A 26,553-nucleotide genomic window follows, 5' to 3' on the forward strand; every position below is an offset into this window, starting at 1 on the left:
GTATGCAAATGACTTCTGAGCATCTTGACATTCTTTATCAAATCATCTTTTGCTTGATCTATCTTTGTTGATACTATGGACATGCTTTATGACAAAGAATTCTTCGGCACAAGGACAAATAACTTTCTTGAAAACTTCCCATTTAGTTTCCAATGGTACGTCATATTGAAGCTTTGTCATCCATAACTTTTGCTCAACCATTTCAATGTACATTGGTGCTCGTTTGAAATCCATACATAGTGATAACTTCTCTTTCCTTTGACTGAGATTATCATGATTAGTTACTTCTTCACATGTGATGGTCTGATTCTGGGATCTATTGACCAAACATAAAATTCTTTATGCAATACACGATGGCTTCGGAGAGTAGCATATAGTCAATCACACTATCTCCATTATGTTTTCTACATGTAAATTCATTGGTTCCACTCCACAAAGATACACCATTGGCATTGAGTATACCTGTAATATAGAATGATTTTATTAGAGGCCAGACAAAAGACATGTACAAATGTCTTTGTTCTCATTACATATGGTGACAAAAAAAAAAAGGTGTGTGTGAATGGATGTAGAGAAATATCTGTAGCGGTGTAGAAGAGGAGGTTGTGTGTGCATCTCAGATTGGGCTGTCTTCTGTGCAGAACAAGAGTAATTTTCTTTTGATGTCATCGGATTGGCAAGAGTCCAGAATATCGAAATATTATTCTATCAAGTGATGCTTTCATGGAAGGTTTCTTGGAGCCTTCAACAGGAAAAGCACTCATCACAACTTAAGATTTTGTAATGCAAAACAAAGAGCTGATATGGAAAAGGGAAGTGATTTCTATATGAAGTCAAAACAGAAAATAGTTTTGAGCCAAAGGCAGCTCCCTAGCAGGGGCACACTTGAGCTCTACACCGTCCGCGGTGACGACATACGTCTCTGGATCCACCGTTATGTCAGGAACAGCTGTGTTCAGTTTCATATCGCTTTTTGAGAGTCCTCGTACGTTTCTCACAGCAGCAATCATCTTATTCAGACCATATTTGGTCACAGTTTCGGTGGTTATAGATTCCTGCACAAGATGGAAAAAAGACAACTTTTGTACTGTCTACCTCAAAAATTATCAAGTTTATAAGCAGTTCCTGGAAGGTGTTGTTTATGCACGACTATGCTATTCGTATTAAAAGCAGCAGATTTAATCCAACGTTTTACCTGGCTCACAAAAGCAAAGGACTGAGAGCTTGCTGCCTTCCCAAAGGCACCAAACATTGGTTTCATTCCCACCTGAGAAATTTGTACAACAGGTCAAGGTAGCGTTAGGGCTTGTAAAGGTTGCTTTATGTAAACAAGGACCGTGGTAAAGAAATCATACCGGTTCAGGCGAAGGTATACTAGCATTTGCATCCCCCATTTGCGCATATGCAATAACCCCCCCTTTGATTACCATGTAGGGTTTTGCACCAAAAAACCCAGGATGCCATAAAACCAGATCTGCCATTTTTCCAACCTGCAGATTGTTGTTAAAAGACTAATCAAGATCGTGTACTGCAATACAAATCACATGGAACCATTGAATTGGTACAAATGAGATGAAGGAAAATATTAATCAAAGATGACACACTGTACAAGACTGCCAGTAGCATGCAACTCATAAGAATGGTGAAGATGATCATGTTAGCAGCTTTCTGTGATAGGGGAGTCAGTGGCTCTCTGATTATGAATATGCTGGTCTGATCAATGCTTGGATGCTTGGGTGTAGACAGCTTGCTGAACCCCCAACTATGGAAAAAAGGATACCTAAAGCGGAACTAAATGACCTTGCTACGCCAGATGCAACCAGCAATTTTAAGCATACATCCGCAAAGAAAAATATCCTCGTCGCTGCGGGTGTCTAGATTAAAGTTTACATCGCCAAGACCAAGGACATCCATTTCTAACTGTCAGGAAAAAATACTTTGGCAAGCTCATTTACACAAAAGGCTGCCCTTTCATATAGTTGAATACTTAAGTAACACATTGCCAGGAAGATAGAAAAATTTTGCATGCTGGTATGACCTTCCTACACTAAAGGTCACTCTTTTCTTCATATAGTAAGATGCTGATTACATGTTACCAGCTAGTCAAGTGGCAATCCCAAATGAAACACTTGCCTCAACTGAACCCACAAGATGAGAGAAACCATGAGTTATGGCTGGATTGATTGTGTACTTCGCAATGTATCGCTTTATCCGAAAATTGTCATTGTCACAATCTTGGGCCTCTGGTAGCTGACCTCGCTGCATTTTCATTTTATGAGCTGTCTGCCATGTGCGTGTGATGACCTTCAGAAGAGCATACAAAGAGGTTTAGGACTTGTTCACACCAAGGGCTAAGTAAAACAGTCCCTTGCTTCCAACAATTCTTCAGTACCTCTCCAATCCTGCCCATTGCTTGGGAGTCAGAAGACATCATGCTAATAGCACCCATATCATGTAAAATATCTTCGGCAGCTATAGTCTCCCCACGAATGCGAGACTCAGCAAAAGAGACGTCTTCCGCGATATTTTTGTCGAGATGGTGGCAAACAATCTGAGGTACAAAACAAGATAAAGACATCATTGCAGCTGGTTTCATATGAAACAAACTGTCTTTGGGCAAACAGAACTTTCAAAGGCTGTTACAAAAAGAACGTCTTTTATGAAATGCAGTTGATGATTTTTTGAATTCCACTCAGTGCTTTCCCGAAAATACATTTAAGTGAATACTCTTTCTCTTCCATCGACATTTTTCTTTTGATCTTCGAGCCCTTCCTTCAGACTTTTATCCAACATCAGACAATGATCATCTTGATCCTCAATAAAATCAGTAACACATGTTTTGATACTTGATGACCTTCTTTGCCAAAAATGTAAACTAGAGTAGCCAATTGAAAGAGAGGTATTTAGATCAGTGAGACAAAACTAGAAGGGTAGGGAGGCCTTAATGGAAATTCAAGCAAGTATCATTGTTGCACCAATGGAGGTGAGGGGGAACTTCTTCAGAACCAATAACCGTCTGCACATTGTTCCCTCATTGTACTGCTGCTCTGCATAAAGGGTTCACAGTATCTGTCTTGCCCCCAATCTTCGTCCATCACTGACATATGCAATCCGTTAATTTTGCTTGTTCTAGTGCTTAGAACATTTTATCATATGGAATGGGATCTTTTGTTATGAAGAAAAAACATCTGAAGACAAGTAGCTAGTACTATCTCATTGAGAATTGGAGAGCAGAGGAAAATGATGTTTTCAAAACTTAATTTTACTTAGCCTTCTTTGGTAAGATGAGGAATGGTCAGTCTATATGAGAGAATTCATTGAATCCAGGGAGTGAGGTTTTTCCATAGAGTAAGTAGCATATAGATCCATGGTCATTCGGGAGCTTCTTTTTTATTGTAGCTATGGATTAAGCTACAGTGATCCTACACTTTTTTTTTTTTGAGAAAAAAATCCTTCTATTGGTTAATGAAACTGCCCATAGGGCTACAACCCCTCTTCTAGAGAGGGCAACAACAATCATAAAGGGAGACTCTCCCAATGAAAAAACAACATATGTACAATGAGGGTAAATCAGGAGATGGGAGGAGGGAAGAGCCACACAGCTGGACGGTAGTGCCATCTAAGCCCACCCTGGACCATGGTGAAGAAAGGCCTAGGGCGCCAGAGTCGAAGGAAAGCCTCTCTACACTCCCGCATGCGGTCGGAGCTGCCTTGGAATCTCTTGAATTGTCCCTTGAGAGTATGGATCAGCTCTAGCCAAAGATCTTGAACTGTCTCTGCCGGTGGTACAGGGCGAGTCTCGAAGATGCGGAAGCAACGGGCCCGCCAGATGAACCAGAGTGTCAGGCCGCAGATGAGCTCCCAACACTCCTCTCTCTCACTGCACCACTCTTATGGAGTAATCTCTGTAGCAAGCTGGAGTGTAGGTCGACTCCCCTGGATCACTATCATCCTGCTGGTGGAGAATAGCTCAAATTGTACTGCTGGGCCCATGAGAGTGGACCACGCAGCTGCCCCCCAAGTGTACTGTCGTGCTGTGGAAAAAGCTGGCATCAACCGAAGGACACGAAGCCAAACTTGCTATGCCATAGGACAGTCCCAAAGACAATGACATTGACTCTCCACAAGGTGGCCACTAGCTGCGCATGCTGCCGAGAGACCACTATGTACAAGCCAGCTCCCCATTGTTGTAGCTCTATGTGCAACCAGCCACTGGAACAAAGTGACTCGCCGTGGCTATCTGGCGTCCCACAACCTCACCTAAAAAGTTGACAAGAACTCAGCTGTGAGACCCTCCTCCTGCCAATGAGGTGCTGCAGCAGGACGAGCCTCTCTCCGTGCTGCTAGTATGTGACGTCCCAATTGCCGAAGAAATAGCTGACTAAGCTGAGCAAGTCCATAGGCCACTTTGTGAGCAGGAGAGTCCTGCATGTCTAAGCCCTCTGTCCAGAGAGCTACCACTCGCTCTCTGAGTGCAAAGTCTAGCAAAACCCTCTCAAGGATACCTAGCATCATGCTCCCCCTCCTCTGTCTATCTGTCACTGTGAGGATCACTGGTGCATGGTCCGAATAAGAAGTCCAAGCCAGAATGCAAACTGTCCCACCCAAGTCACAGAAGTGGTCACTAGTGTAGAAGCGATCTATCCGAGATAGATTCACTCCTTCCACTCTGCGGTCCGAATGAGAGAAGGCTAGGCTGTCTGGGGGCCTCACAAAGCTAGAATGCTACCACACATCTGAAACCCGCAGAGTCATACATAACCTCTCCCAAGCTGCCAACTCAACTCCATGCACAGTAGTATGGCTACCTCCAATCCTGTTAGAGGGGTCCTCCAACATGTTGAAGTCACCTCCAATGCACCATTGCTCTGCCTACGGTAGAGACTCTACAATATGAGACCAAAACTCTGCACGTGCACTCGCCACATTGGGCGCATAGATGTTCAAGAAGCCCATGAGGCAACCCTGAACCTGCATAGTAATCCATTGACCCCTGCATGACCAATAATCTCTCTGCCCACAATGGCCTACTGCAAAGAATCCGCAATAGTCATACATACCCCTCCTTGGATGCCTCCAAGTCCAAATGCAGCTGACCAAAACGTCTCATAGCGACCACGCAAAATCTGACCACACCGACTAATGCAACTCTCACAAAGATGATGCTTCTGTAGCATAAGAATGTCAATCTCACAACCCACAAGGCATCTCTGAAGCTCCTGACGCAGCTGACCCCTCTGATGTCGAAACTGGGGCCCCCCTAATCCCTGCTCATTCCATGAGATAATCCTCATGGAGTCAGTAAGAAATGCTGCCACAGTAGCCAACCTCGCTATCTTTGAGGTCAGTTTGGATGGGGACTAATCTGCATCCGAACGACTCTAGACAAGCGCGAAAGGAGTGACTATCCCGCCCAGGCCCAAGCCGAGTGTGCAGCCCATAAGGCTACATCCTCTGTCCACAGAATCTTCATGTAAAAATACATAACAAGGAGGGCTCTGAGTGTCAGCAAACAAATGCACCACAATGTGCCTGCAACCCGTTGCATCCGAAGGCGTCACACTGAACTTGGCAAGAGGCCAAGTGTCTGCACCGGATCTGTCACCCCTAAGTTCCCTGTGTGGTGTGAACTCAGAAGCCTGAATCTGGAGCTAGACAAAAACTGTGTGCTGGTTCCACTCTGTGGTATCGCTACCGCACAGCGGAAAGGGAAAACCCACCGCTGTGTCCAAAGCCTCAATGCCTCTAGCTGCAAGAAAGAGGACATGACTCGAAAGCAAGCCTCCTTCAGGCCAGGAGAAGAGTCACTAGGAACCGGGTGAAGCTGTAGTCGAAGAAGTCCCAGCATCTGCGAATGTCAAAGCTAGTCAAACCTCTAGGGACTGATGCAAAAGGAGAAGTTTGCACCAAAAAGGTGGCCTTAGGTGGGGCTGTCCCTCTCGAGCCACACGGATCGGAGCGAAAGCACTACCAAGAGATCGCCTTGCGGAAGACGCGTGTCCTGTCCCCTACGTTTGAGAGGGGTCGGGAGAAGAGGCTGTGAGCCCCACCGGGGAGAGAGGAGGGACGAGAGACGGAGGTGGAGGTTGGGGAGGGGGAGGAGGCAGGGTGTAAAGTGCAGCGGAAGTGAATGTTGAACTTTGCTGAAGATGAGTGCTCCAAACTGTGCTCAAGGGTTCCTTTTACTTACGGAAGGAGAGCCTTCCGTTCCTTTAGTGAGAGAGTGCAAATGATCACAAACAAAGTGGTAAACACTGTGAATGAAGGTGCTGAGATTGACAGAGAGATAGAGAGAGAAGAATACGACACCAGAATGTTGTCAAACCCTCCTCCGAAGGTCCCACTCTCTATGGCGAGAGCGGTCTACTATTGATTGCACAAATCTCTACAATGCTTTGGACTTGCCGACGATGTCGACGACGTTGAGATGGGCTGAAATCTGAAATCGCTAAGGGCTGAAATCTGCAAATCTTTATCTGCTGAATTCTGACTCTATGTCGGTGACGATGATGCAACGTCAACGCGCTAAAAATGCAGATGCTGAAATATGCGTTTTCTGGATTGAAAGTGCAAACTTTGCGGGATCTGACCGTGCAGCGAGGATCTGCTGCGGGAACTGACTGCTGAAAATTCAAAACGCTGATTCTAGGGCTGAATCTGTCGCAATGGAATTGCAAAATGCTGGATGTCCTGCCGCTCCAAAAAACGCTAGGGCTGAATTCTGCTACTGAGGGAAATCTACTAACGCTAGGGCTGATCTACTGTCGTGAAGTGGTTCTGCTGTGACTGCTAATGCCGAAGGTGCTCTGCAATGCAAAAACGCCAAGGCTGACCTGTCTTGCAAAAATGCTAGCTCTTTGATGCTGTGTTGCAAAAATGCTAGGCCATGCTGGGGGGGTCTTGTTGAGAAGGTGCCTGTTGAGCAAGTGCTCCTGCTGCCTCTTCTGCCAGAAAGTGCTAGCGCTAGGTTTTCTTATATACAACTTAGCAAAAATGCCCTACCTACTTTCCAACAAAATTCACTTAATAAATAAGTGAAAAATGTCAGAAATAGTGAAAATAGGTTTAATGCACTGGAAAATTTCCCTGATGGATTCTGATGGTAATGCTGATGATCATGCTGTGTGCAACCAGAGGATATGCATCTAATCTAAGTGTCTTGACATGCACGGTCTACGAACAGACTCACAAAAGTGCCAGATCACTTCTTATTCTAGACTGACTTGACTGACTGAACCCTGGTCATGTTGTAGCTTGTCCACGGATACATAGGGTTGGATGTGTCACGTGACATCCCCTCCTTTTCAAAGTGAGGTATAGGTACCGAACTGTATGGCGTTGAGGGATATCGCCAACACCGTTTGGAATCCTGGAAAGGACTCTTTGCCAGTCTGCAACGCTTTCTTCTTTGGGCCGCGCCGAAAGCGACACAAAGTCTTTTGTGGCTCCTTTGATGCTTCAACTTCGTCGATAGTCATGCATCTACTTTCTTCAAGAATCTCCGAGGCTGAAAATGCTTGAAACCACTTCCAACACAAAAACATGAACATACCCATTCTATGTAAAGTGATTGGAAAAATACTATTCTTTCGAAAAAACTGTGCATGCAATGCAGATGAACAAAGTGATGGAGTGCCAAACCGTTCATCAAACACACGCAAACAATGGGGTCGAATCTTGACTTTCTGATCTAAATCTATCAACTGTGGAAAATCACAATGGAAATGCCTATGCTTGATGCTCAATTCTTCTTGTGCTCTTTCTGATACTGCGTCATGCCAAGTAAGAGACATGGAATGTGACTTCCGTGACTGCAAACATTTCATCTTTCCATGAGTAATCCGCATCCGTGCTCATTTATGAGTGAATCGTACTCAACATACAATATGGCATGCCTTTGGATAGGGATCACATAAAGACACTGACTAAAATACAAGAAACGATCACAAATGAAACACTCGAACAATGCGTGTTGACTAAAATTTGAACACATAATACTTCCTGTGGGGGTTCTTTGGACCTCGACTCGAGAGCCAAGATCGGTTCTTCCTGATTGATTAAATCTGCAATGAGGTTAGCTTCACTAGACAAAGTATCAACTAAACCATCATCCTTGTGAACAATCACATCTTTTTCTTGCAAATCATCATGCTCGTGAATAATCACATCTTGATCATGCAAATCATCATGCTCGTGAATAATCACATCTTGATCATGCAAATCATCATGCTTATCATTATCAAGCAAATCATCATGCTTATCCTGTGTGTCATGCTTTGGAGAAGAAGAGACTGAGAGAGTCTCGTTTTCCCAAATCTCTTGTATCTGTGCCTGCACATGAGAAAAGAGTCGCAACAACTCTTGCATGTGTCGGTCTTTCATTGCTTGTCTTGCTTTGTTCTCGCGATCAAATGTTGCTTCTCTGACTTTGTTCTCGCGATCAAATTCTGCTTCTCTTTGTTCTCGCGATCCAACTTTGCTTCTCGTGCTTGGGCTTCCAAGCGTGCTTGCTCGTGCTCACGCTCTATGGCTGCCATTCTTTCTTTGTGTTCACGCTCTATTTCTGCTTTTCTTTCTGTGGCCTCCAAGCGTGCTTGCTCGCGCTCACGCTCAAAGTCGGCCATTCTTTCTCCTTTTCTTGCTTCGCGTTCTAACTTCCTTTCCATAAACAACTGCTTCAACTCCTCCATAGGAGTTAGTGCAATCCTTGGCATAGATGGGAAAGGGGGAGGGTCGGAAAAACCTCCTGGTGGGAAAAATTCTTCTTCGCCAACTCCATGCTCATCACCTTCATACAAAGTATCCATTCCGCTTCGGGTGATGACCATCCACTAAAGTCTTGGGTTCTTAAGTTCACGAGGAACTTGGGATCTTGTGGGTCTTGGGTTCTTGGGTTCTTGGGGGTCTTGAGTTCTTGAGGTTCTTGAGGTCTTGAGGTTCTTGAGGTTCTTGTGGTTCTTGAGGGTCTTGAGGTTCTTCTTTCGCTTGCAATCTGTGTTAGAGAAGGATCTTCTCTTCACACGAGCTCTTCTCTTTCCTGCGGGCGCACCCCTTGGCGGCCTTGCGCTCACACCAAGGTTTCTTTTTCCCACCTCACGTCGATTGGCCGGCCGCTAAGTGTACGGTCCGCTCTCAATGAGTGAAAAGAGGCACAAGGGGAGGCTGAACAAGCCCTTCTTTCTTGGGTTTCCTGTCACTCTTCAAAAACACGATTAGGAATCGATATGCCCAAGAAACCTTGGGTTACATGCGACCGCAACAAGCAAAAAAAAAAAATCTCTTCCTTGAGTGACACAGAACACTGTCAAAGCTCTCATACCAATAAAAGGTGCAACAGAAGTGAATGTTGAACTTTGCTGAAGATGAGTGCTCCGAACTGTGCTCGAGGGTTCCTTTTACTTACGGAAGGAGAGCCTTCCGTTCCTTTAGTGAGAGAGTGCAAATGATCACAAACAAAGTGGTAAACACTGTGAATGAAGGTGTTCAGACTGAGAGATAGAGAGAGAAGAATACGACACCAGAATGTTGTCAAACCCTCCTCCGAAGGTCCCACTCTCTATGGCGAGAGCGGTCTACTATTGATTGCACAAATCTCTACAATGCTTTGGACTTGCCGACGATGTCGACGACGTTGAGATGGGCTGAAATCTGAAATCGCTAAGGGCTGAAATCTGCAAATCTTTATCTGCTAAATTCTGATTCTATGTCGGTGATGATGTCGATGAGGACGATGCAACGACGACGCGCTAAAAACCCAGATGCTGAAATCTGCGTTTTCCGGGCTGAAACTGCAAACTTCGTGGGATCTGACTGTGCGGCGAGGATCTGTTGTGGGAAGGTGAGATCTGCGAGGTTTAGGACTTCTTCTGCGGTAACTGATTGCTGAAAACTAAAAACGCTGGTTCTAGGGCTGAATCTGTCGTGATGAAATTGCAAAATGCTGGATGTCCTGCTGCTCCAAAAATGCTAGGGCTGAATTCTGCTGCTGGGAGAAATCTACTAACGCTAGGGTTGATCTGCTGTCGTGAAGTGGTTTTGCTGTGACTGCTAATGCCGAATCTGCTTAGCAATGCAAAAACGCCAAGGCTGATTAGTCTTGCAAAAACGCTAGCTTTGATGTTGTGTTGCAAAAACGCTAGCCATGCTGGGGGGTTCCTGCTGAGAAGGTGCCTGTTGAGCAAGCGCTCCTGCTGCCTCTTCTGCTAGAAAGTGCTAGCGCTAGGTTTTCTTATATACACCTTAGCAAAATTGCCCTACCTACTTTCCAACAAAAGCCACTTAATAAATAAGTGAAAAATGTCACAAATAGGAAAAATAGGTTTAATACACTGTAAAATTTCCTTGATGGATTTTGATGGTAATGCTGATGATCATGTTGTGTGCAACTAGAGGATATGCATCTAATCTAAGTGTCTGGACATGCACGGTTTGTGAACAGACTCACAAAAGTGCCAGATCACTTCCTATTCTAGACTGACTTGACCGACTGAACCCTGGTCATGTTATAGCTTGTCCACGGACACATAGGGTTGGATGTGTCACGTGACACGGGGGAGGCAGAGCGGCAGCGTCTAAGGGAGGAGGAGGTGGAAGTGGAGGAACTGAAGTGGATGGAGCCTCCTCAGGCGGGTCCTGCTGAAGGAGGTCAAAACGGTTCCCTGTCCGAACCCACTGCTGCTGAGCTGCAGAAGGTCGAACACCAAGGGGAGCAGTGGGGCGAGCCCGTCCCTGTCGGCGGCGGCCAGACACCTATTGCCAACCCTCAGCTGTCTGATTGCTGGTCTCAATCGAGGTTCGAGCATGTGCGTCCTGTGTATTTGGCTGCTGGGCATGGTCAGCCTTGGGAGGCTGCACATGCGCTGTGGGTCGAGGTCTCCTGCGATGGACAAGCCTTTGCCAAATGGCCCATCTGTCTGCAAATGAAACACTGATTCGGGAGGTCCGAATACTCAACGTTGTGACGGAATCAATCTCCACTCACCCGAGGTAGTAGGATGACCTTCAGAGAGTGTGGGTGTCCTGAACCAGAATATGCACAGTGGGGATGCGGCCGCCTTGGCAGCTAGAGAGGCTGCCGTGCAAGGTCTCTCCAGGATAGTCCCAATCGCTGAGCCTATCCTGGAAAGGAGCGGAAGGTACTCCCTCCGCAGGCCGGGGAAGCAGAGTGAGACGGGCAGGTCTGCCTCCTCGACAAGAACGTCGGTAGCTGGGTCGAAATCGTGGCGCCATTGTCGGAAGTATGCTCGAACTGCTCGGATGGCCAGGGGGCTCATCGCAATGACCTTGGGCGCCATCTCGGGAGTCTCAAACTCTATCTGGTAGTAACCACGTCCGAGAAGCTGAACATCGAGGATCTTGCCCACCTCTGCAAGAAGGCGGGCCTGAAGGAGATCGCGCACCTCCCCTCTACTGGGTCTGGTGCCGAGAATCTTGTAGATAATAGAGGTGGCCTAAAGGCGCGCCACCTCTGCCTCTAAGCTCGCTTGCTCTGTCGGCGAAAGAGCAAGTCGAATGGTGGGTTCTGCGGGGGTGGGAGAGGGGGCTCCAGTGGAGTCCCTCTGTGGCGGAGCGAAACCCTCCATTTGTGTGTGCTGCTGCGAAGGCGAGCGAAGGGGAGTCAAAGGCATCGATGCGAAATGCGAACGAAGCGAGTCGGTGTCTCCGTGAAACAACACCGAAAGAAACCCGAGGTGGGGGTGGGGGGAATGTGGGCAGGCTGTGAGCAGCGCGAGGAAGGGGGGATGAGGGGCGGGTGAGCAGCACAGGGCAGCGCGCAACGGGCGGGCAGCTCAGGACAGCGCGAGGAGGGGGGACGGGGGTGAGGCGGGGCTGGTAGGGCAGGGCAGCGCGAGGGGGAGCTGGGGTGAATAGAGCGATGGCGATGGCGATGGCGAAGGCGAGTAGGAGCGTGAGCAGCAACAGCGAGCATCATAACAGTGATCCTACACTTTTGTGATTCTTTATGATGAGAGATATCACCATCAGTTATAATACCTTACATGGGTCTGGCCTTTAAAAGGAATCATTTCGTTCTATTTCCTTTCTTGGTTTTTGTAGTAAACCAATTTCACTTTACATTAGATGGCTTTTTCCGAAGGAAAATCATTTGTTGATTCATTTGGCATTCAGATGCATCCGAGTCTTCAGACAGGAGTCAAGCAGCTACCAAGATACTCAGGGCAAGATCTTATGGAGTATCATCCACATATTGAGATATACTATCTAGTAACACTTCAAGCAATAGAGAAGCAGATTCCACTCAAATGAAGCCAACTACTTGAAACATGGATGATAGTTAGCCTAGATGAATCATGGAACTTCATGAGTGGCTTGTGTCAAACGTTTTTATTTTGTCATTGATTCTTTCAATTCAGCAATTTTCCATTTTACTTGATTATAATCCAACCCAGTCTTCAGGAATGGTAACTGGCTCATTCTTCGTACAACTTTGTATGAAGTACAATACAAGATGCATGTGTTTAAACAGGAAAAAACAGGTCATATGCAGAAAACCAAACTTTGATTACATGAAGTACAATCAAAGATGCATGTGTTTAAACAGGAAAAAACATGTCATATGCCAAACTTTGATTACCAGCATATCAAGGTGTTCATCGATGGTATTCACAGTGAAAGGTCTTGTGGGATTGGTTGAAGAAGGAAGGATATTTGGAATCCCACAAACTTTGATAATGTCCGGTGCATGCCCACCACCAGCTCCCTCACTAATACAATAAATCTGAAGATCAGAGTTACATTGCATAACAGGAAGTGTACGAGTCGTACCAGGTACCTGTGGTAAGTATGGATGGTGCGACCACCGAACGCCTCAATAGTGTGCTCCACACATCCAGATTCATTCAATGTGTCAGTGTGGATATTCACCTGTAGGGACTCGGTGACAACGATAAACTTCAGGATACGAAGTACTGAAATGGAATTTCCAAAATTATTAAGAGATATTACTGAAAAATCAAAAGCATTGGACAAATAAAGGGCATAGAGTAGACGTCCTCAAGTTTTGATTCAGGCCAGCAAACATTTTTTCACTTCTTACAAGAGAAGGTATGACCATAGTACCTGTATATCATATTTGTCTGCAATATCCAGGCAGTTTCTGATCGCAGCAGGTGTAGTTCCCCAATCTTCATGAAGCTTTAAACCGATTGCTCCTGCTTGTATCACCTCCCCTAGCCCTTCCGGATCAGACGTGTTTCCCTAGAAAGAAAGTTATGTTACTTCCGTGTCCAGAATTTTGGCAAGTCACTGATGTACACACATCATTCTTGCAGACGATCAAACTAGCATTGTGCATAGCTACCAAGTCCATGAAGAAACAGATCGAGTTTAAAAGCTAGAATATTATTCAGTCAAAAGTTCTGAACTAATTTACTGCTGTCAGGCAGTGCTAGTATATGCTATGAGGATTCTGTAGTTTAAAGCACTGAAAGTTATTTCGGTGATAACATGGGGCAACTACCAAATCAGCAACATGAACCATCTGGCCATCTGGTATGCCTTTTGAATGTAGTGAGCTATGTGCAGAGTGCTTCACTTGGTGAGTGGCATCCAATCACTTTCATGCCAATAATCAGGTGTTACCAGTTGCTCTAGACATTGGCTAAAATCTGGTTTTGTTCCAAGAGGGGCCAGCCATGGGTAATATTGCAAATATCTACCTTGCTGTGTGAACTACTAAACTAGATGTCCTCTTCTAGCAGGTGCATTGCCCTTAGGTGTTTGATAGTGATATATCGATCCTGTTATTTATTGCATTTTTTTTTGGCCCTATCGTTCAAGATCCCAGTGCTAGTTTTTTCAAGGCTGTACAATTTGTTTTAGGCTGCGATTCTACATCAGACTGGTTGATTCAGCCCATTCAGGTTGCCCTTTGAAGGCTTCGCTTTCTGACATTAGAAAACACAATGTATTTGGACATGCTTTGTTCTGAAGGACTCTACTTGCGACGTACATCTAATAATCTTGTCGTATGGCAACAAAGTAATCTAGGAAATCCTATGGGATCATGTCCAGAAATCTTGCGAGCTTATTTGTAGGATCTGCATCTGCAAAGTAAACTATTAATGTAGGTGGCTATTTTCCATAAAATGAATGTACTAACTGTTGTTGGTTGTTGTTACACATATGTGGGCATCTGGATTCTGGCAGCATCATCGTGTTGCTTAGAGCATGTAGAATCCATGCTTCCAGCGTCATGCTGATCGTACTATCTACACCATGTGCACGGGAGAAACTAGACCCATTTGTGCAGGCGCTTTTAATGAAGTGTAGTAGGACTACAGTGTCACTTGCTCTAGATAGGCACTTACCGTTCTCGTCTTGCATTCACACGGTGGATTCTCACCTAGGCAGAAGACATAGGGAGTGGTGGCCTAGTGGATACCGTGGCTAGTTCACCACCACCACAGTTCAAACATAGATGTAGCTGGACTCTTAGGGATATTTGTGTTATCCGGTGGCTGCTCTTTATGGTTGTAGATATGCTCAATTGGGTTTAGTTGTATGCATCTTAGACGTCTTATGAGTCTAGACTCTAAGAGTCTTGTGTTCAGTCTAGCACCTCATATCTGCACTCTCCCTGCACAATTGGAGCCTCAACATCCCCATTGTACCTACGAGTCTTGGGCTTGGAGCTGAGTGTGCTGCCAGCCAGAGTTTGTACTGGTTCCATGAGTTAGTTGAGTTCCATTGAGTTCGGAGTCTGCTATTGTGTCTTTTGAGTTTGCTTGTTATATTGCTCTATTGTGTTTCCATTTTGTTGGAGTGTAGCAGGGTTACAGTCTCGTAGGCACTGGACATACAGTTAGTTGTAGTTGGGCTGAGTCCACACTGGGTGGACGGACTTTTGCCTGGGCTGTGACACGTGGCTGGCATACGGGTGGTGGTCTAGTGGGCGCGGGGCCAGACTACTACAACCACAATTTTGAGATAGTCTTAGCTGGATTAGATATTTGTGAGCCGTTCATGGCTCTTTATGGTTGTATATAGCCGTAGCTGTTTGGGTTTCATGGGATCATCAACTTTTGTGTGGTCAGTCGTCGAGAGTCTATCATCTTGAGTTGTACCCAACATGTCTGCACCATCCCTGCACAGTTGAGCCTCGACACTCCCATTGTACCTATGAGATCTGGGCTGGAGCTGAGTGTGCTGCCATGCCAGAGTCTGTATTGGTTTCTTTGAGTTTGTCGATGTTCATGCTGTTCATGTTCGGGTTCTGCTAAGTCGTACTGTTGTTGCTGTGTTGTTCATTATCATTTGTGTTTGCATTTTGTAGAGTGAGATCTCACGCACATTGCACTGAGGACCCACTACAGAGGGCACGACACATTATCTCCACCACAGGTGCTCATTTTTGGCACGCCCGGTGAGACCTCAACTGAAGTCTCACTCCGTCGAAAGAGTAGAGGAGCTACCTGGTTTCAGCTCTTGGTATCACTTGGTTTGTTTGCACAGTTGGGCCTGCCTCAGCTTGATCCCGTCTAGTTTTGTAACATTTAATGGTCTAGTAACTTGTGTGTAGCGGAAAATAGCATGAACATAGTGAGCATTTCATTAGAATAGATTCCTAATGAAATTAACAAGAGTGTCAGGGTGGAGAGAGCAACAAAAAGTATAACACCTAGTTAGACAGCATGAACAATACTTCAAAAGAGAGAGAAATTTAGCAATTGACAACAGTTGAGGACCGGATTTGCATGGAGACGGTCACCCCTCCAAAAGGCTTTGTATTATGGTTTCTCCCATCAAGAGAGACATTTTACAATACAATTCTTTGTGTTCCTTCAATACTAGCTAGTGCAATGAAGATGGAAACTTCATGCACTAAGCAAAACACTTATCAAACACAACATCAATTCCCTCACGGTCTCAGACCCAAGACCTCACACACCTTCGAAGATGGTGAGAGCTAGCGGGGTATGAGAGTAGATTGAGAGGAAGGAGTATTCTTACGAGAAAGATGTACATCTCTTCACCTAATCACTCATATTAGCATAGCTTAGCTTAGTAATTAGCATGGTAGAGGAGATGAGCATGCAATGAAGCTTGGCTCTTGGTTGGATTTGCATCACAAAGCCAAGAGTTGTTGGTGTAGGCATCCCTGCTTACAAGCTTGGAGTAGGTGGTAAGCTTTCCATTAAAGCTTGAGAAGGAGAGAGAGTCTTCTTTGCTTCACACATGAGCTAGTGTGAGTGTGTAAGTGATAATGCCTTGTAAAATTCAGCCCCCTCTCTCTCTTGGTTGACCCCCCTTGCTAATTGCTCTTGCTAGCACGTCATTGGACCTCCCGAGGCTTAGCCAATAGGAATTAAGCAGCATAAGTGATAGCCTTCTGACATGTGTCCCCCTTTCCACTTTTGTGAGAGCTTTAGGTAATTAATAAATGCAACTAAACTCTCATTGGACCCCTTTGCCTCCTGGCCAATAGGAATCAGGCAAGCCATTGGGCTGCTGAATGCTCATTGGACCCCTTGGGAGACTGTCCAATAGTCTTCTAGAGAATTCTTATTGGTTCTTTTATTAAGTGTTTTTAAATTAATTAAACTAGATTTACTCTAGCTTAATTCTCATTGGTCCACCTCCAAGGCCATCCAATAGGAATTGGGTACACCTTGTGGGCATCTGGGCTAGGGAGCTGACATGTGTCCCTCATTCCCTTTGTGTAAAGGGAGATTGTGTGTGTGTGATTTTCTCTCTCATCCCCTACTTGCAAGGTTCGCCCCCTCCTATGTAGGGATTGATAAAGACTCTTGGGACACACACAAAGCATCTAATTCTCCTAATGTTTGACCTTTGGACACAACCTTTGAATTTTGGAACCTTAGCATTTTGGAAGTCTTCATGGGCTGAACTTTAGTGTCTTTTAAGCCCATTGTTGCACATTGCTCTTTTACAGATGGCCCCCCCTTTGGATCCCTATTTTCCCTCCTTTGGATCCCTACTGTGGCCGGTCTGCTAGCTTAATCAATATTCTAGCTTTTCCTCCCCTTGCACTTCCCCATATTTGTAGCGCGGATAATGTGTCGTGCTCTCTACAGTGGGTGGTCCTCAGTGCAATGTGCGTGATAATCTCACTCAAACAGACTGAATCTCCCTTAAACAGATGAACAGAAAGGAAACAATAGACGTCAACAGAGCTCTCAAAGACACAACAGCAGACCGGAACATATGACTCGACTATCTCCAAGACTGATACAGACTCTGGCGTGGCAGCACACTCAGCTCCAGCCCAGGACTCTCAGGTACAATCGGGTGTCGAGGCTCAGATGTGTCGGGATGGTGCAGACGTGCTCTGTGTCAGACTCTCCCTAGACGACTACGTGCAAGATAAGATAGATCTGCCCCCAAAGATGACTACTCATATGTACAACCATAAGAGACACCAACGGCCCATAAAGAACATCATCTAAGTCTATCCCCACTGGGTGGCGGTGGTGACTTGGCCACGATGTCCACTAGACCACCCTGCCACGTGTCTGCCCAAGTGTGAACCGACCAGACCAAAGGCCAACTGACCAAAGCCCAACTGTAAACTACTGTCATATGAAAGTGAAAGTGACACTGTAGCAGGCTACAGGTTGCCCGCTACAAGTCCGCTGCCCGTCTCGGAGAGCGGAATTGATGAACTGAAATAACGGCGCTCTACTGTTGGTGGTCGGATGATGGAAGAGGAGGTGGCGGAGGCTGATAGTAAGTTGGGTAAGGAGATGGAGGCCAAGTGTATGGTGAGGGGTAGTGGCCATGAGGAGGGTACATCGGGTATGGAGCAGCAGGCTGCGTCATGTTTTGCGGTTGAGTAGGTGGAGCTGGTGGAAACCCAGGAAACGACTGCGCAGGCTGCGAGGGTGGAACCGGTTGTTGTCCTGGGAAGCCGTAGAAGTGTTGAGGATAGGATGGAGACTCGGAGGGAGAGGCCATAGAGGGACCCTGAAATTGTGATGAGACCGAGCCTGTTGGTTTAGAATCCATTCTGGTAGGATTTGCTTTTTCTGCTGTTTGAGAGTCCCCTGAATGTGCTTTGGACACGTCCGTCTGTGTTGGTACCTGTGGTGCCAATGCAGGAACTTGCTGAGAAATCGGGATTGTAGTTGTAGTTGTAGCTTGAACTGCCTGTGAAATGGCTACAGCTTGGTATTTTGCACAAGAAGGACATAGTGTATGTACCACTGGAGAGAGATCCTGAATTGCTACAGTCATATCATTTGCCTCTTTTAACTGTTTTTGCTGAGTGTGGACGATATGTTTGAGGTCCACTACCTGTTGAGTTAAGATTCTTATACGATCCTGAGATGTAGCAATGAAATTGTCCCTATCCATCGCTCGTTGAAGATACGTTTGCACTTCCCTTGTCATACCGTCGTAGCAAGAGCGATGCATACAGTTGGTACCGTGCAATGAGAGTGCTGCATTGATAATCGTAGAAATGGCTCTTCTGTCTGCCTCTAAAAGTCTGTCAGCTTGAGGCGCAAAAGTCTCATACATGTTATGTTTGTCAGATGTAGGCGCCCCAGAGCTAGATGCCCTTGCAGTATCCTTCAGTGCCCCAGCAGTAAGAGTAGTATGTAGTGCCGGCGAGACAACTGGATGTTGTGTTTTAGTGACCGCAACACTACTCACAATAAGTGGTGTGAAAGTGGAGGTGGCCACAGAAGTAGACATACGCACTGCTGGTGCTATAGTATGGACGTCCGAGATTTTGACCTGCGATTCTGAGAAAGGTAGTGTTGCCAGCTGCGCAGATGAATCTTTTTGTACCTTTGCCCTCTTGCGAGAAGGGTGAGAACTGCCTTTGCATCCAGCTTTTGCTGCATAATCTGTACCACCCAAGACATAATAGGCGCTGCATAGCAATTGAACTTTTCCGCTTTGCCTTTACGTTGAGTCCGAAACCGCTTTGCCCTGTCCTATAGCGCTTTAAACAGCAAATTGTGAAATGGGTATGGCAGGCAATGGTAGAGACAAAAGAGAGCATCGCATATTGCTGGAGAACCTGGAGAAGATGAAACCCCTGATCTTTCAGGTGCTCGCAGTAAAAAATAATACTGTAACACTGAATACAGTTGCTGACTCTTGTGATAGTCTGGGTGTGAGTCCAGCAAAAGTTCCTGACAAGCATTTGTCCTTACTTCTGGTGAAAGATTCGAGAAGGTTTTTGTTGCGGGCAGAGGTGTCAGCACAATCAATATTCCCATTGCCTGTCCGATATCCTCCGCCGTGAGTACAGTATCATTCAACTTTGGAAAAGTTAGCAAGAGGGAACATAGCTTGGCAGTAGAGATATTGGCAGACAAATCGGTCTCAGCCAACTTTTGGAGACCCAAGTGTATCAGTTGTTGTTGAGAGAACACCTCCTTTAGTGCTGGATTCGGAGCCTGTAGATGATATATCGTAATTAAAGGTACCTTGGAGAGAGCACCAGACGGGCGAGGCACCTGGAGAGTAGTGACTCTGTCAACAGTGGCTGACTGTGGTGAATCTTCCTTAGAAGATTCCTCTGAAATCTGCTCTGAACTGGGAGTATAGTCTGATTTGCTGTCAGAACTATCCCCAGATGCAGAGGACTCGTCCTCCGATTGTAGATGCTTTTCCCTGTTTCGAGTACGAACCATCTTACTAGACTGTGCGTGGGCTTCCAGTGGGGAAGTTGAGTAAGCGGTGTTGAGGAGCTCAGGAGACCTTGCCGCTGATTTGTGAACTGTGAAGACTCTGTGCTACTGATAAGAAGAATTAGGCTTGAATGAACCTTATATTTACGCTAAAGTAGCTTTTCAGTATTCTTATCAAGCTGCTTTTATTTTTAGGATTTTTATGGTGCTTTTGCGCAAGGCCAGGCTAGGGTGAGGAAAAAAGCAATGGAAAAGGAAGGGCGAGGGCGAGGAGCTAAGACGGAAAAAAAAGCGGCCCAGGCATGGGCTAGGGCGAGGTAAAAGGGCGAGGGCAAGGGCGAGGGCGAGGAGTGGGAGGGGTAGGGCGAGGGCGAGAGGTGGAGGGGCTAGGCGAGGGAAAAGAGCGAGGAGCGAGGGTAGGAGAGGGCGAGCGGGTGGTAGGGCGAGGGCGAGGAGTGGGAGGGGTAGGCGAGGGCGAGAGGTGGAGGGGCTAGGCGAGGGAAAGGGCGAGGGCGAGGGCGAGAGGTAAGGGGCTAGGCGAGGGAAAAAGGCGAGGACCCAGGGTGGGAGAGGGCGAGGGGGTGAGGGCTAGGGCGAGGGCGAGAAAATAGGGGCGAAAGGTGAGAGGGCTAGGGCTAGGGATGGTCTAGGGCTAGGGCGAGAAAATAGAGCGAGGGGTGAGAGGGCTAGGGTTAGGGCGAGAGTTTTAGGGGATGGGAGAGGCCGGGGGTGGGAGGGTTAGGACCAGGGCTAGAGGAAAAGGGGTAGTACGAGGGAGAGAGGGTGAGGGGGAAATGGCAAGGGACTTGCAATTCGACATAAATTCAGGGCTTACCCCACTAAGCTCAACTAAGCTCCGCTGCAGAAATAGTAGCTTATCATTAGTAGCAGACTGAGCACCACCAAAGGCGCCTTGATTTGGCAACTGTCCCCACATCTAATTTCTGGAGGGGATGTGAAAGTTAGGAGAGGGAGAGGGAAAGGGAAGGATTAGGACAGAGGCTAGGGGAGTTGGTTCAGAGGAGAGACAAGCTGAGGGGAGGAAAAAAAAAAAACAGTTAGTACTAATCATCAAAACTATCCCAGAGACCTTAAAGATAGAGTAGACCAAAAGAATAACTCGCATTGATAATATCGAGTTAGCAGAAAGAATCAGCAATTCATAAACGCGAAGTATCATCCTACATAAATACCCCACTCAAGGCATTTATAGCTTTATGCATCTCCAAGAACTGAGTTTGACTTGAGAGTAAAATCTGAGAAAAGGAACTTATTCAGATTGGGGAGATTAGGTTATGTCCAAGAAAGACAAAGATTGAAGACAGATAGAGTGAAGATAGAGTTGATCAAGTCCAGAAGCAACCAATGAGCTTAACCTAGACCGCGGAAGGAGAGCTGCCTAAGGAAATTTTCTAAGAGAGAGAAGATGGGAAAGATAGCGATTCCGAAGTTATTTAAAGGGTTAGGAGTCTGCAAAGCTCAACACCTTCTCTGATTGTCGTGCGGTTAGACCCTTGAGCGTCTCTCAAGCATGATATCATTTGATCCGAGATCCATTGACCAAAGGCAGAGAAACTCCTTCGAGAGTGGCTAATTGTACTGCACCATGGGGTAGAATCTCTATCACCTTATATGGTCCTTGCCATGCTGGGACCAACTTCTTTGCTTTTTTCAGAAACTTGGCCTGATAAAGTAGCACCAGTGCTCCTTGTTTTATTTGCGGCTTCCTGAGATGGCGATCATGTCAGGCTTTATGACGAAGCTGCTCTGCTTCTAGGGCCAGTGAAGCCAAACCTCGGCTTTCCTCCAAAAGGAAAAGACGAGAGACGGATGCCGATCCCAAATTTCCATTGGCACGAAGACTCCCCACTCGCGGGGACCCTGAGTTGAATTCGAAAGGTGCTATCGCTTCCAAACCGAAAGCCAAGTGAAATGGAGTGTGATTGGTTGTGGCTTTGAAAGAAGTTCGATATGCCCAAAGTGTACCGTGGATAGCTTGAGCCCAAGTTGATGGATGAAGATGACATGCTTTCCGCACGAGTGCTATCAGAACCTTATTAGTGCTCTCTGCCTGCCCATTTGCTATAGGGTAATAAGAACAAGATTTTCTGTGAAAAATCTTGTAGTTGGCCAGCAAGGTAGAAATTGTTTCATTCACAAAGTGACTACCCCTGTCACTGGTGATTTCCAATGGACATCCAAACCTGCACAAAATATTTTCATAGAGAAACTTGGCTACTGTAGTGCCAGTGCAGTCCGTTGTTGCAAGTACCTCTGCCCACTTTGTTGCGTAGTCGGTAGCCACCAAGAGATACTTCCGATTGCCGGGTTGGGTAGAGGGAGTAATTGGGCCTACAAAATCTATGCCCCATCTCTCAAAGGGCTGCCATGCCATAGAGACCTGCAGAGGACGGTTTGACTGTTTGCTTGGTTTAGGACCACAACACTGACATACATCACATACCTTTACATAGGCAATTGCATCGTGGAAAATATAGGGCCACCACAAGCCACACTGGAGAATCTTTTGTGCAGTAATATGGCCAGGGTAATGGCCACCAGTGGGACCACTATGGGCATCCTCTAAAATATACTCGACCTCGTGAGGGGAGACACAGCGCCTCAGAACACCATCTTGCCCTGATTTGTATAGCTGGCCCCCAATGTGAGTGAAAGGCCTAGACTTCAGCAACAGGCGTCTCTTCTGTAGGGACGAAGCATTCTCTGGGTAGAGGCCACTAGAAAGCAGATGTAAAACATCGCCGTACCATTCCGGTGTAGTATCCATCTTAAAGAGACTGCTATCAGGAAAGTCGTCAGCAACCCCTGTTGCTTCTTCACCAGTGTGAACGCGAGAAAGGTGGTCGGCGAGGACATGATGTTTGCCGGGCCTGAGTACCACTTCGAAATCGAACTCTTGAAATAAAAGTAGCCATCACCATACTCTACCTGCAACCTGCGGCTTGTTGAGCAGATATCTGAGGGCATGGTGATCCGTAATAATTGTGAAGTGGACCCCTAATAAGTAGTGCCGAAATTTTTGCAGAGCGTACACAATGGCTAAACCTTCCCTTTCTGTGGTGCTATAGTTACACTCTGCCTTGGTGAGTAGGCGACTTGCATAGTGAACAGGGCGATCTACGTTATACTCCTTACTAGGCTGGGTCAGCACCGCACCCACAGCCAGTTGACTGGCATCTGTATGCACATGAAAGGTGAGAGACCAATCGGGAGCTACTAAGATAGGCGCCTCAGTGAGGCGTTTTTTAAGGTATGCAAAAGCTTCAGACTCTGCCTTTGACCATTGAAAGGGAACAGCAGCACTCGTTAGGCGGGTCAGGGGTTGAGCCACCTGTGCATACATGTGTATAAACCTGCGATGATACCCTGTGTGGCCTACAAAGCTCTGTACCCCTTTTGGGTTGATGGGAGGTGGTAACTTTAAGATTGCCACAATCTTCTCTGGGTCAGGAGCTAAACCTTTAGCCGACACCACATGGACTAGAAGTGTGCCTTCAGTAACCAAAAAATGACATTTGTTAGGATTTAGCTTTAGGCGTGCCTCTCTGCACCTGAGGAAGACAGCAGAGAGCTGAGAGAGGTGTTCCTCTAGGTTTGCCACTGGGGTTGAACATTGAGCACCTGAGAAGGTTGAAAAATCGTCCATGAAGATGCGAAGATGATCCGTAAGCAGAGGACAAAGGATGAGATATATTGCCCTATTGAAAGAAGATGGGGCATTTTTCAACCCAAAAGACATTCGAGTGTATATAAAAATACCCCAGGGACTCACAAAGGCCGTTTTCAGTTGATCACCTGGATGGATGCCCAATTGATTGTATCCACTAAACCCATCCATGAAACTGTAGAATACATGCCCTGCTACATCTTCGAGCACACGCTCAGTGAAAGGTGTTGGGAACCCATCTGGGATAGTTACCTTATTTAGAGCACGGTAATCGACGCACACGCGGATTTTGTTGGATTGCTTCTTCGGCGCTATCACCATGGGTGATAACCACTCAGAGTGCTCCACAGGTACTATGATCCCTACCTCTTGCATTTTTTCTAACTTTGCCTTGACCGCCTCAACATACTTCGGGTTGAGCTTGTAAGCTCGGCCTCTTACAGGCTTAGCCCCTTCGACCTAAGGTATAGTGTGGACACCCAATTTTGGTGGAATCCCCTCTAAATCCTTGTATGACCAAGTGAAAACATCTCTAAAAGAGTGAATGAAGGAGACGACTTGATTGAGTAGTGCGGGATGCTCCTATAACCAAGCTGCTAACAGTACGTGCTGAGGGTTGTCAGGATCTCCCAGGTTGACTTCTCTGACCGGGTCTGGGGTTGTAGCTGGAGAGGGTGCTTCTGAAGATGAGAGGTGAGCTGCCTCTTGGAGCTTCAAGACATCATGAGTAGGGGTTTGATCGATTGGAAACTCTACATACTCTTCTTGTAACCATCCCTGTGGGAGCTCCTCGAAGGGCAAATCTTCCGATGCAGACAACTTGACAGAGTGCTTTTGAATGGGGTCCAACTTGGGAGATGCTCCAGGAAGGGGGGAATCTTTGGCTAGCGCATGCAGAGGAGATTTCTTCCCCCTTCGGTGATGTGTGATAGGTTCCCCAAGACCGAGGGCTTCCATCGGCGGTTCATTCGACGCATGAGAATGTGGGGCAGACAAACTTACTTCTTTGACTGTTGTACTGTCTGTAGGACTTTGGACATCGGTGTCCTCTTGAGGATTTTGAAGAGAGAGTGTAACTGGCGGCACAGGTAAGTTTTGAGTAGAGACCATGTAGCATGGCATCGAAGCGGTAGCTTCCAACCACTGTAGCAGGTCCTCGTCAGACCCGTCAGGTGGAATGGGCTGCTCCGGGTCAGGGTTGGACTGTACTATCAATGAGCTATACTGAGCCACTGGATCCATCCCTCCTTCAAGCCGGATTGGTTGCATTTGGGAGCCGGGAATGGATATCCACATGGCGTCGTTTCCCCAATCATGAAGTGCCTTAGTATGCCGCAACCATGGTCTACCAATCAGCAAGGGAAATCCTCCCTCCACTTGAGGAAGACTAACCACCACAAAATCCAAGCTAAAAGTGAAGTCTTGTACCTTCAAAGGCACCTTCTCTATTATGCCCACAGGATAGACTGTCCGCTGGTCTGCCAATGTAACAGTGAACGGAGCAAGGCGAGTAGGCTGCAGACCTAAGGCTGACATGGTAAATTCGGGCATTAGGTTGATTCCGGACCCGCCATCCACTATGACGCCTGAGAACGACTGCCCTAGAATAGATACAGTAAGGCGTGGACTTTTATAATCGGTGAGGGGAGCAGCCGGATATGAAATCATGTAGGACTCTAGGGGCTGCACAGGTAGGTGCCCGCCACTAGGCCCGGTACCGGGCTACAAGGATTGAATAATTGAGAGTGTGTCACTTCTAAGAGTTGCATCGAGCCGAAGCATCTCATAAAGAGATATTTGCTGAAAGGTGTTCTTCAAGATTGCTTCCGCAGTGGGCCTATCTTCTACAACCTGGGCCTCCTCGGAAACTTTGACCTGTTGCAAATCAGCTACTGCTGCCAGGAAAGCTCCATCAATGTCCGAAAGCATAGAGATTGGCCTATTCTTTGCACCATTTACGGGTGCGCCATTTTGAACAGGTTGCTGAAGTGTTGGACCGGATGGTCCAGTTGGCAACCTTAAACCCAGGGCTGCTCTTTGTGCTCGAGTGAGCACCCCAGTGGGCTCTGCTGCTCGTTGTGGCTGAACAGTATGTGTAGCAGGTGCTGGCTGAGGAGTGGTGTTCACTGTGATTAGATTGATTTTCGGGAATGTAAACTCTTGTTGATTTTGATTTGGGCCTGAAGAAGAGGATGCCCTTTGTGTGGGACAATCTTTACTGTAGTGGTCCTTAGACTCCGGACAATGTCTGCAAGGAGGAGACCCCTCAGGTAAAGGACACTTACTTTGATAATGCCCATATTCACCGCATTTGTAGCATAGGATTGGCCGATTTGACGGACGAAAAGGGGGACGAGGTGGTCGCTGATCTTGTTGTTGCATGGTGCTGGAGGTTGAGGTGTAGAAACTTTGGGGAACTGAGGGAGTACTGGTATGATAAAAACTGTGGGGTGCAAAGTTGTTGTGCATACCTTGCTGCATAGGGGGTGTTGTCAGTAGAGGAGGCAACTGGTTTTGATGGCCATAGGGTGAGACCATGTTGGATGCAGGTGCTAGCCCTCGTTGGAGGGAAGGACCAAGATTTTGCTGTATTTGTCGCAATCCCTTGAGGTAGTAACAATCCTTATCCTCATGTCCAGATTTCTCACAGAAGTGGCAGTAAACCCAAAGGGGGCATTCCTGTGGGGGGTGCCCTGTAGAGCGGCATGAGCTACACCAAACCATGGCCTTAGTCTCTTGCTGACATTTGAGCTCTTCTAACTCGCGCTTAATCTGTTCCAATGCCTCATTATGTGTAGGCTTCTCTTGTCTAAGAGAGAAGGACCTCTCCTCTTGAAGAGCTCGTTGTAGCTTTAGGGCTTCCAGTTCCCTGCGTAAAGAAGTTAAAGGATCAGTAAGACTACCTTCCGAGAACACAGAGGGAGTATCTATTTGAGGAGAGTTGTTGAAGAGCTTCCTAGCTCCCTCTATTCTAGTAGCAGCTGCGATGAACTCGTCGAGGGTGGCGTCGGGTCGGAGACTCTCTCGGAGTTTTTGCTGAGAAGTTTTGGGAAGCGCCTTCTCCACCTACTTTTTAACCATGAATTCACCGGGTTGTTGGGGAAGCTTGGCCACCAGTGACTTAGTTTTAGTCATAAGCTCCGCAAAAGTCTCCTCAGGCTTGAGCACCATGTTGGCTAACTCATCCAACACCTTCTCCTGGTAGTCTCCCGGCCTGAAAGCTGCACAGAACTGCTGTCT

The 26,553-nt window shown here is 46.7% G+C and overlaps 1 protein-coding gene across 2 annotated transcripts in view; it reads right to left on the reverse strand.

Moving 5' to 3' along the window:
• Nucleotides 1–459: 459 nt before the first annotated feature.
• URE (urease) overlaps nucleotides 460–26,553 on the reverse strand; it is a 225,361-nt gene continuing 199,267 nt past the window's right edge. For both annotated transcript variants that reach the window (XM_086525904.1, XM_086525905.1), the window contains 8 exons: nucleotides 13,081–13,218; nucleotides 12,794–12,885; nucleotides 12,596–12,725; nucleotides 2,393–2,551; nucleotides 2,134–2,304; nucleotides 1,356–1,490; nucleotides 1,196–1,267; nucleotides 460–1,055 (listed from right to left, as the gene is read on the reverse strand). In XM_086525904.1, coding sequence (XP_086382030.1) covers nucleotides 834–1,055; nucleotides 1,196–1,267; nucleotides 1,356–1,490; nucleotides 2,134–2,304; nucleotides 2,393–2,551; nucleotides 12,596–12,725; nucleotides 12,794–12,885; nucleotides 13,081–13,218 — 1,119 coding nt within the window. In that variant the 3' untranslated portion in view covers nucleotides 460–833. The remainder of the gene's footprint in view (nucleotides 1,056–1,195; nucleotides 1,268–1,355; nucleotides 1,491–2,133; nucleotides 2,305–2,392; nucleotides 2,552–12,595; nucleotides 12,726–12,793; nucleotides 12,886–13,080; nucleotides 13,219–26,553) is intronic.

This window comes from Adiantum capillus-veneris, chromosome 12, assembly GCF_014529385.1.
Source record: "Adiantum capillus-veneris isolate H3 chromosome 12, ASM1452938v2, whole genome shotgun sequence".
Taxonomy (NCBI): Eukaryota; Viridiplantae; Streptophyta; class Polypodiopsida; order Polypodiales; family Pteridaceae; genus Adiantum; species Adiantum capillus-veneris.